Source organism: Cyprinodon variegatus, unplaced genomic scaffold, assembly GCF_000732505.1.
Source record: "Cyprinodon variegatus isolate N-32 unplaced genomic scaffold, C_variegatus-1.0 Scaffold674, whole genome shotgun sequence".
NCBI classification, from domain to species: Eukaryota; Metazoa; Chordata; class Actinopteri; order Cyprinodontiformes; family Cyprinodontidae; genus Cyprinodon; species Cyprinodon variegatus.
The window spans coordinates 354,624-366,732 of NW_015151127.1; the positions used below are offsets into that span (position 1 = coordinate 354,624).

The window sequence follows — 12,109 nt, forward strand, 5'->3', positions numbered from 1 at the left end:
ATATATATATATATATATATATATATATATATATATATATATATATATATATATATATATATATACATACATATATACATACACATATATAATAGAGCTGCCAGTTACAACTAATTTTCAAATGACTTATCTTTTGTCTAATTTTTCGATTAGTCGACTAATCGGGCCGGGTTTCTAAAAAATTCCCTGCTGCTGAGAATTGGCAGAGTAGCTGGGTTAAAAGTTAAAAAACAAGTCGCATTCGTACTGTGTCTGTGCTCGTGTGCTTATTCGATAAACCTTCTGTCTTGAGTCTGGTGCCATCTCTAAAGCGAAAGAATTACTACAAATGTGTGTGGATAGCATTGTTCAACATACTTACCAAAAACATTACCAAAGAGTAGAGGGGGCCTGCTTAACCTCCAAAGGCAGTATCATCATACTTTACAAGATTTATAAAAAGCACATGCTAACTAGGCTTTTAAACAGTAATCAACTGCGGTCTTTTCTTTTTCAGAAGCATCCTCAACAATTCCTGCGTTTTTATTTTTAAGGTGCTGGTGCATCGCGGTCTTGCAACGTGGTGTGCTTAGTACAAACTGCCCGAAAGTATTTCCATGCTTTGGATACTTTTGGTCTTCTAGCAGAAGCCTCCGTCCTCGATTCAGACTCACCCGCCGCTTCCATTTTCATATCACGCTCAAAATCAGAACCAACAGTAACAGTAGCTCGTGACAAGAGAGGAAAAGCCGATATGCCAGCTGTGTGTGCTGTGAGTGGAATTACAGAATTACCTCAGATGAGCCGTTTGCTTTGATCAAAATAAATAAGCGATAAAAAGGCTGACAAAAAAGTAGTCATCAACAAAGAAGATATCCATCAACAAATTTCCATCATCGACTACATCGTCTAATTGTGGAAGCACTGATATGTATATATTCATGGACTTTCCAATTTCCCATAGTATTAGGTTTTTTTCCAAAGAAGATCAGATATAATTATGGGGATGGTGGATACATTGCCCAAAACTCTTACAACAGGAAACCTGGAAGGCAGATTGATTATATATAGCACTTAGGTTCAGTTCAAAAAATTAATGATCGAGAACTGTTGCAAATTATTTCATTCAGCAGAACCTTCTGAGCTGATTGGCTGAAGCAACATTTACTCTTAGCCTACCGAAGTTTGGTTTTAGCCAGTATGTTGACAAATGAGAAAGCAGCATTTGCCATGAAAAGGTGTAACTTATGTTTTGATGCTCTTGCTCTTTCAAATTAAAAATCATGGATTATGATTTAACAGATGAAATAGCAGCAGATACTTGTACGTCCTCTTGCGCTGGCATGTTTATTTTGCTTTTGCTTTGGTCTCGGCAGCTCTTGCCCTTTTCATAGCTATATGCCCCCCCCCCCCTTTAAACTATGATACTGTAGCGTGATTGGCCGACCCGTTTTTAGGGTCGTTCCTGAACAGTTGAAACAGAAGCAGGACAAGCTGGATTCATGTGTTAGTCGACGAACAAATACCACGAGAATTCAGCTTTCAGGCAGGTAGTTCTATAGTTTCTTTCTCCTGGAGGTCTGAATATAAATGCATGCCCCACTTTTCATATTTTTATTTATAAAAGCTTTGAAACTGTCATATCTCCTTGTCAAAATGGGAAAATTAGGCTGGTTGAAAGGTTTCCCCCTGGTTTCTCATTTGTTTTATTTAGTTTGAAGTAAAAAGCGATTTGTGCTGTCTTTTTTGCACATCATATTATACTTATGGAGCAGTTTTCATTCATTAAAAAGTAACGCTAATGCAAGGAAAAAAACGTGATTAAAAGGCCAACCAAAGAATGCTCATAATACCATAATAATTAACAAATACAGTAGTGTTTATACAACTATGAACCAAGGAAATGCAATCCTAATCATAAATGGGAAGATATCGAGAGATTAGATATCAACAATTTTAAAGCAAAAAAAAAGCTTTAATTTTAAATAGGTAGATAAATATATAGGAAAATCTAACAGAAAATTATATTTGAATGATGTGAAGATGTTTAGAAATATCGATTAGAAAGAAATATGTTATTAAGCTATTTAGATAAAAACAGACTGCAACAGAAAGACATGAAACTTAAGCATTGTTAACTGAATAAAAAAAATAATAATGTTAAAAAGCAGAAAAACAAAGAATTTGTTCAGTTCAAATAGAATTCTGTCTCCAAAGATAGTTTTCTAATTTGTCTTTTAAAACCTTAGGGGTCTGGAGAGCTAGCCTAGCAAAGAGGCAAAAACAAACCTATTAATACTTTAAAAAAAATTAAAACCTAAATCAAATTCTACTTGAGTTTGCTAGTAGCTGCTGTTGAACAGCTATCTACATGGTTAGGAGTTAATGAAAAATAGTCAGAGCATTCATACCATCTGTATTAGGCTGAGAAAAGTTTAAATTCTGTCTGTTTTTCAGATAATTAAAGAGATTCCTTGTAAGCTTTTTTTCAATGTAAAAAATAAAATCACATTTTCATCAATTTAATCTACATATGAAGAGGTAATTGTCTCTAAAATGTTAGTTCTGTCTTCCTGTGCTCAGCCTGGTTGTGCAGAATCACCCATACTTTGATATCTGCAGTACCTCACTTTACGTGCACATCTTTGTTGGCAGGACACATGCCTTCCAGCTGCATGTCCTGCTGGGAATCATAGGGAACGTTGCGTCTGCTCTGATACAGCTGATAACCAGGCTTTTCGTGAGAAAGCGTCATAACAACACTTAGGGCTGCCTGAACACAACAGTCAGTGATATTTATATTATCTAACAGCGCATATGATCAGAGCGCTCCTAAATTCAAAACATGTTTTCAGTATTGCTGTTTGATTTGGGTTTTCTCACTAGGCTTTTTTTGGTTTAATTTAATTTGTCTTCACATTATTTGTTTTGTCCCTAACTAGAAGGGATATAATAAATAGTAGAGATCTAGTTCAAAGTCACAGCGTGTTACCGTTCTGCCACCCTGTAAGATTTTATCATTAATTACTTTACATGATATAACCAAAGAGCGAGATTTCTACAATAACCTCTATCTAATGGCTAGCCATACCTAGATAGGCTTGTAAGCTTGGCCAAACAGTATGGCGATCTACAGTAGCAGTCTCATCCACCTACCGGTTGCTACGGGGTTATTCTGTGGGGTCACTGCTTTGCTTGATGATCTGCACACCACATGTCTTGCTGCTATTGTACTCTCTGCGTATTTGTTATCTGCAGCGTTTCTTCAAACACCAAAGAAACTTTAGTTTCTACGTTTAGTTGCATAGTCTGAGCTTTGCCCCATTGTAGCCAGATGGTTTACTTTTTATTAAATTAATCTGTCCCAGGAATGTCACTGTGTCCATCCGATGGATCTGATTAGATATCAAGCACCTGTCATGTAATTAGATAATTGAGAGGACTCTGGAGGAACTGACTGCATACTGAGGAGGTAACTCAGCCTTTGGATTCAGGTGTGTTCAGCCAAGGATGAATCTAAAAGTTGCAGGATATCGGCCCTCAGGAACTGGAGTTAAGGTGTACATTTTAAATGCCTTGCTGTCTTGTCAGTTTTGTTAGCTGACTGAAATATGCATAATGACATCTACTTGACTGAATTGTAAAAGGAATAGCTTTTTATTTGGCATGCTGACATATTTCATTTGTGTATCAATATTGAGGGAAGAGGCGGCCTAGTGGTTAGGGCATAGAGCTTGGAATCCTGAGGTTCTGATTTTGAGCCCCACTGGGTCCCTGAGCAAAGAACCTTAACACCACACTGCTCCCTAGGCACCGCATAATGGCAGCCCACTGCTCCCCAAGAGAATGGGTTACATGCAGAGAGTTCATTTCGTTGCTCTGAACTTGTGACAGTGTAGTGACATTAAAAGATGGAGAGAGATATCTAACAATGGAGCACATGTTTTGGTAATTATTCAAAACTGATAATAACTTAATGGTTAATGGTTATAACAGCCGCAGAATCAGATCCAATTGGCTCTCCTCCATGCTTGATAGTTTACTGGTGGTTGAACGATCAAGCTGATACAACCTTGAAGTTGCTGCAGAATGTTTGGGGTTCTTTTTGGTCTAGTGTTTTTTTGGTCTAGTTTGCTCGGACACAATGTCTACATCCATAGCTATTGCAAAAGGAAAAGGCTTTAACTTGAAAGTTTTGTCAAAATAACCTATAAAAAATAAAACCTGTTACATATTCACTATCGGTGTTGTATGTTAAAGGTACAGTGTTAATTGAACACTTGATCAGTCTATTTCAATTACGCAAGAGGTAGTTCCTCCACAGAGTTGTTAATCTGCGGAGTTAAATCCCAAATCTCTGCTAAAAGTGTTGATTTTAAAATAAAAACTTTTTTTCCCCAGTTTTTCTCTGTCATGTTTACTGTTTTGCAAGAGTGTTGCTTTTTTTTTTTTTTTTTTTTTTTTTAAGGATACATAATTAAAATGGAACAGCACATACAAACAAAAAAACTTAGCAGGTCATTAACATAGCAAAGAAGTGAGGGAAAATAACCCCCAACATTAGCAGCATTAGACACATGTATGTGAACGGGGTAAGTAATAGTAGGTTTCGCTTATTGTAGGTCCACATATCTCTGCATTCCTGCACAGATCAGCGTCTTATTCGAGTCAAAGTCCAGTCCCAAAAGCCTTCAATGGTCTAGTCCACTTTTGTAGAAAAATATCCATCCTTCTGTCAATATAATATCCCAGTTTTATCCAAGAGCGTCCAGAATCAACGACTTCCATATGGCGATGGAGGTGGGCTCATATCTGAAATTCTTGGATACTTTTAATTACAGCTGTTAGGGATTAAGTTGCTTCTGTTAAGATTAACAGGACGTCGTCTGCATATAGGAGAGTTTTGTTTTGTCTCATGCCAATGGTTAGTCCTCGAATATTTAAGTTTTGTCTAACAGACATAGAAGGCATGATTGCCAGAGAAAGTAGATGGGATAGCAACTCCCTTGAGATTGACCGCTGATTAGTTTAAAAAGAGCCGATAAGAGTTCTTTTGTTAAAATGAAAGCATTGTTAGCTCTGTATGAAAGTTTGACCCGAGTCACATAATTTGGTCCAAATCAAAATCTTTTCATTATCTCAAGCCTATATTCCCACTCCATTCTATCAAATACTTTCTTTGCATCAATAGAAACAATAGGCCCAGCCAGGAATGTGATTAGCATTCAAATAATGCATGATATTAAAGAATTCTTGTGTTGTTTAATAAATGCTGTCTGGTCTGCATCCACTACAAATGCTAGAACCTGCTCTAGCCCATTAGCCAATATTCTAGACAACAGAACAATTAGCTGATAGGAGGAACATAGTTCTGGATTCTCATTTATCTTGGCTATTAGTGTGGTATACTCTGTAAATTGATTCTGAAAGTCTTAATTTGTCAATTTATTTATTGAAAACCCTCAACAACAAGTTTCTTATTCTCCATTTTAATATTGTGAAAAGTTCACTTGGAAAGCAGTCAGCTCTCAGGCATTTCCCTGACTGGAGTACTGAGATAGCCTTGTCCACTGCCTGATGGGATATAGGGGATACCAGAATGGTAACCAGTTTCTCTGGTATTTGTGCAAAGATCAATTCATTAAAAAAACACAATCATATCAATCTCTTACATAAATTGGTATAGAATTCATTTAAGCTATCATTAATCCACTGATTATTTATTTGTCTTTGCTTATTACAGCTGGAATAATGGATTTCAACAGGGTATTTCTTAAAAGTCTTTCCAAGAGACAATTGAGTCTATATCCTATGTCAAACATTTGTTGTTTAGTGAACATCATTTTCAGCTTTCTTTGTTATTAGATAACATGATTTGGTTCTTGTGGATGTGAGCTTAGTGTTTATCTCTAGTGTTTTTGTTCAATAATAAACCTCTTCTAGCTGTTTTATTTTATTTTTTAGCTTAACTTGTTCAGCCAAACATTGTTTTTTGGTATAGCTTGAGTACGAGATAATTATTCCCCTAATGTAGGCTTTATAACTGTCCCATAATATCCTAAGGTCAATGTTGTCTATCATTTTGTTCCAAAGGATATGGAAGTACAAAACCTTTGCCCCTCGAGAAGATAATAAAGGTTAGATTGGAGGTTACAAGAGAAATGGTATAAAAAAGGGGTTTTAAACTAATGGTATTTGGAAAGATTACTCAAAAACAGGAATTATTTAGACAACAGGTAAAAGCATTACACATAGCATTCCAGGAAAAAAGCATTAAGGTTGAAGTGTTATGCTTTGAGGATGCTTTGCGTTAACTAGTTAAAGGACGAGCTGAGAGCATAGAAATGGGAACCATGGCCTACAAACATATGTTTGTGGTGAACATCCTGAAACATTCCACCCTGGGCAAATCTGTGTTCACTACTTTCCACTGATAAGCATTTTTTCTTGTTATGAAACTTTGCACTTCAAATTGTTTTCAAATCGCCTTCTAAACTCCTTTGTAATTATAGGTAGCAACTACGGATATGCTGATACAACTTTTTTATTTCTTATATGATACCGATACTGCATCCTGAAGTATTACGCAATACCGATATTGACCAGATACGATATCAACATAAACCATATACACTTTTATAACTCATTTTGTTGCGTGGATGCTAGAAAAAGTTGGATCAGGTGACATATAACTGATTCATGTATTATTAACCAATGGGTTACAAAATCTTTAAATGGAAGTGTTTCTTGAAGATTTTAGATGCAAGCTGTATACATACAGTATATATGGTCACTTTCTGTGTAATATCAGAATGATTTCCAATATCACTATGGGATCAGGGAATCTCTAGTAGCAACAGTTACTTCCCTAAGGTTATTGTTGTGTTGACACAATAATTTGAATGCACTTGACCAAATGTTTTTTTCACTTTCAATTCGGGTAAAATTTCTACATCTCTTGAACACATAGGCTGCTTTTGCATTTTGACTTAATTACTACCGAGAATGATAGTGCATGGACCAGATGAAATTTCTCATTATTCCCTCAGTTAAAAAATAAAGATTACCGTATAAATATTTCTGATGTACAGTCTATTTATATGAAATGGTTACTGGGTGTGATTTCACTGGTTCTTAGAGGCCAGTGGTTCTTTTTAAAGACTTTCTCCCAATGATGGTGTAACTAATGGACGACAAAGACCATAAACTACAGCACCTAGCAAGCTATTAGGAACCTAAATGGTTATTAAACATATGTGAAGCCTCCTTTATCATTAACTTTGTGTTGTTGGACTCTTTTCCCCAGAAATGTTGCTTTACAGGAAACATAAGTGGGCTAGCCTTACTGTTGGAGGTTTTTGATGAAACCCAGCAAAAAGTAGTATACTTAAAGTAAATTCTATTAAGAATAAGAAGTCATCTCAAGGCACTTTACAGTTCAACCAGATCATACAGTCAAAGTATAAGTTTAGAAAGTGTACCGAACAATGTACTTTTAGTGTACTTGAATTATTAGTAAAGTAATACTTCTTCGAACTAAATTGGGACATTTTTAAGTTTACTAAAGTATACTTAAAGTATACTTTAGTAAACAATAAAGTAAACAATAGTATAGTTTATGAGTATATGAAATATAGTTCAGAATAAGTAAACTCTAATTGCACTGCCTGATTGTATGAAATTAGCGTATTTTTAGTATACTTGAATAAACTACTTTTTGCTAAGTGACATGCTGCCTGCAACACAGAGTTCTTCAGATTACATGTTCAAAGATTCACTTGGTTATGCCAAAGTGCATTCTTACTGCTTGGCAAAAGTGTTCATGACTCTTGATTTTTTTCATGCTTTGTTGTGTTTCATACTTTATAGACTGACACAAGCAGGCTGGGCAAGGGATGCACAGCTTAGCTAAAATAATTTGTTGACAGGACAGGTGTTCGCCTTGGAGTCAACAAATAAAGACTTTATTTACGAAGGTGTTACGGAGAAAGTTCTTATTGAAAGGAAGCAGGCTGATTTGTTATTTGCCACAGGCCACAAGGGATGGTTTTCTTCAGTGGGGACAGGGCTGATGGGAAAATGGGTGAAGCTAAATATAGGGTAGTTCTGAAAGAAAAACCTGTAAGAAACTATTAAAGTCTTGAGATTGAGGTGAAGACTTACCTTCCAGGAAGACAATAACCTTTAATATTTAGTCTAAATTTGTAAAGAACAGTGTTTTTTTGGGGGTTGTGTTGGTTTGTAATTAGTGTTTGAAATATGAGACCATTTGGTTATGTCTGAAAGCTATGAATGCTTTTCCAAGGCATCGTATGTGTCCCTTCTCAGAGTTTTTCTTGGATTTCAGCTGTTTTTTATTCAGTGGGCCTTACAATCTGTCAGTCAGGAGTTTAGTGATAATAATCCCAGAACCAGCAGATATGCAACTGTTTTTTAATTTCTTTGTTTTCAAGTGTGTTTTTTTGTTGTTGCTTTTTTTCAGGCTTGACGGATGAAAAAGTGAAGGCCTACCTCTCACTGCACCCGCATATGCTGGACGAGTTTGTGTTGGAAAGCGTGAGTGCTGAGACATTAGACAGATGGCTGAAGAGGAAGACCAGCAGCAGGCCTGCAGGTACAACTGTCCCACACACAGACCAACACATGCAGTGATGCTGGCTGCAGCTCTCGGGATCACTGTACATTCTAATTGGATCAGCAGATTTGGTTCAAATTTTTCCTGAGGCACAGTTGTAATTTCTGTAAAAGTGTTGCGTTCTTTGACTTTTGGTAAGCTGCATATGAAGTTAGGATTTATCAGCTAAACTACCTTTCAGAAAGGTTGAAGGTGGAGGGAGGAGCTGCATGGCTTTCTGCAGTTCAAACAACTCAACTTTGCATGTGGCTTCTTTTAATTGTAGGAGTTTGATACATAGAAGACAGAGAGCGAGAAAGAAAGGAGCCTGTCAGGTCTTTACGGGTCATTAGATGTGTTTGAGCGCTACGAATCTAGTTTGTGCCGCGCGCTCCACACACAGCAGACTGTTTCTCAGACCAACCACATCCATCAAGGGCCCACAGGGCTGGCAATCTGCCCAGTTGAGCTGCTGACGTCAGAGGCGACCTCCAGAGACATGCAGCCTACTGAAGGAGGCCCAGAGGAGGGGCTGGGATGGTGGTGGTGGTGAGGAGGTTGTGCTGGCTCGGGGCGTAGGGTGTGCTGGAGGAGGAAACTGGCATAGGACAGTTTTGTCACATTTTGGAGCTGCCTTCTGCATGAGGTATTCTGTATTTGTTGCCGCCATGTAGGGAGACTGGTAGTTAGAGTCTGGGACTCTGTTTTTAATAGTTTCCTGTGTGCTCCATGAGCGCATATTTAATTTGACTGATACCAAACGGAGACCATCTTGTTAGCAACCCTGACTGTTACCGAGGAGGATAAATTAAGTTTATGTGAAAGCTTCAGTAAGCGGGACATTTCATAACATTTAATCATATGACTGACATGTAATTCAAAGTTTAAAGAATGTTTATGTTAAATTCTTTAAGTTGTTAGAAATAAGATTCCCTAATTGTTTAAGTTTTCCAGTGTCTGTTTTTTTATTTGCTATAGGAAAGCTTGGATGCAGACAGTATTTAGACAGGGTGATAAAAACATACCTCTATTTTTAATTTAATCTAGCCACTGATGCTGGTTCACAATTCGAAGCTGTTGATTTATTGAAAAAATATGATAAAAAAAATAATTACTACATATAGGTAAAATAAAAAATTTAAACTTTTATAAAATGTTACTGTTTGTTTTTTTGAGTTTTTTTTTAGGTAGCTGTGTGAATTAGACTGGATGTCACAGCAATTACAGCCCTTCACTTGTTACATAAAGATCATTTTTATCACCAAACTGCAGATAGTAAATACATTTGATAATGTTCAATGTATTGGAATTTATAGATTGTTTCACATAATGAGCTCTATTCTAACAAAGCAGTCAGCTTTTGTGGTTTAAAATATTGTAAAGTTAAATTTTTAAAGTAACAAGTTAGAAGTTACAATTAGGGCTGACATAATAATAGGATCAATCCTTATTATTCAATTATTTGAATAATCGTGAACTCATTTAGTAATCGATTAATCGTAAACTGGACCATAGATATTTTAAAACATGGCTTCAGCTGACAGAGTGACCCAATTAGAGCAGTAATTATGCCAAAATTGTTTTAAAAAATATATAAACACATTTTCATTTCGCAGAAGAATCTTCTTTAAGGAACCTTGGGGTATTTGATTATCAATCGATTAATCCAAAAAATAATCAACAGATTATTCAATTTGCAAAATAATCATTAATTGTAGCCCTAGTTACAATAAATATAAACTGTGATAAGAATTACTTCACAAAAACAATAAAGATCCAATATTGTAAATACATGTATTTATTTGGTTATGTAAAATTTTACAGTATTTGAAAAAAAGTTTTACATTGTTAACTGAACAGTTCAAGATCAGTTTAAGTAGATAAAATGGAAAAATACAAACAAAACTTACTAAAGTAAAAGCATTGTAGGAGTTTTTATAAAAATATTATCAGTATTTTTTGTATCAATAAAAAAAAATGTATAAACTACACTTACATGCTTCTGCTAATACTTTTATTTTATTGACTCAGTTTAATTTAAGCTCCTATGATTTATGTCTTTGCAAATAAGATTGGATAAGGCTGTATCTGAACATCCACTCTGAACCCTATATAGTGCATTATGCAGTGGTTATGCCATTTTATATGAGTGCTCGAATGTACTGTATAGTGAACGTATAAGTAGTGTCCTCAAAATTTTTCACAATGCACCTTGAAAACTAGTGATCATCCAGGGACACTAGATAGGCAGAAATATCCCAGAATACTTTGCAAGAGCTCACCTCGCAAAGCATGGGATTAGTTTTGGGGGTGAAAGAGATCACAGATGGCGAGGGCACCATGCAGGGAGCTGGAGTCACGTGACTGACAGGGAGCAAAAAGTAGTGATCATGAGTACTAACAGTCAGTTAACTTAGTTCACTATTAAGTCCCTGCTCTACATAGTGATTAAAGGGTTTAGGGCAAACGTTTGGACACAGCCTTAGTGTCCAGAAAGACGAACAGGATAAAACTAGGACATGCAGGATTGATTCATGAATGAAACGCACAAAAAAAGTTCCTGTAATAACTTATCTACAACATTATTTCAGAGACAGTGAAATTTTTCATGTAACATAATGAATGATGACTCATACGTCTACTTTGATTTAAATTCAAGTAGGTATTAACATTATCTAAACAATTATAAATGGAATGAAGAAGATGGACTTTGCGGCCTTGACCAGATCTGCACATGTGCAGGTAAAGTGATTATTTAAATCGAGTGTATGAAAGTTTCCACAGAAACCTTACTAGGGTTAAACGGCTTCAAAAGTTTATTTTTACTTTTTACTTTCAATTCATTATAAAGTGTGACTTAAAATATAAATGCCAAAATGTTTTTTAAACCTGATGGTTTCAAATGAGTCAATAAATGAAGTTCATAAATAACTGTGCATTAATAATGGTTCAGGTGACTTTTGACATATTATATATAAACTGTGTTTGTACTTTACTTAAGCAAAAGGAACATATATAACATTTAGTCTATGAATTTTTAATGAATCTCACCACATATGAGATAAAACAAAATAAACTAATTTAATTAATTCTTTCCAAGTTTGTGTAATGCGTAAAAATACTCAAAATAAATTTGGAGAAATACAACTGCTATAACAGTTGAGGATATTTTGTTATTTATATTTAAAATTGGTGCAAAATTAGCCAAGTAAATAGCCGAATATAAATGTACCCTGAGAGGAAAAAAAGAGGTAAAAAAAGACAGGAATCAAACACAGGACAGTCTTTCTGCAAGGCAACATTGCAGGTCACTGCTGAACTGTGCATAATATCCTGCTTATTCTGTACTGCCTAAACTGGAAAATTGTGGATTTTAACCTGCTGAATTTTTTTTTTTAAGAAGAAGAATATAAGAAGATATTAGAACATCATTTAGAATATTTTCATGTCTTTCTGTGATGAATCTTTGTGGTAATTTTTTTCACATCCATACATCCAGCTGGTCATTGCTTAGAG

The 12,109-nt window shown here is 35.5% G+C and overlaps 1 protein-coding gene across 3 annotated transcripts in view; it reads left to right on the forward strand.

The window, feature by feature from the left end:
* The window catches only part of pde10a (phosphodiesterase 10A), a 61,569-nt gene that overhangs the window by 19,724 nt on the left and 29,736 nt on the right, over positions 1–12,109 (forward strand). For all 3 annotated transcript variants that reach the window (XM_015394158.1, XM_015394156.1, XM_015394157.1), the window contains exon 2: positions 8,462–8,593. In XM_015394158.1, the coding sequence (XP_015249644.1) occupies positions 8,462–8,593 (132 nt within the window). The remainder of the gene's footprint in view (positions 1–8,461; positions 8,594–12,109) is intronic.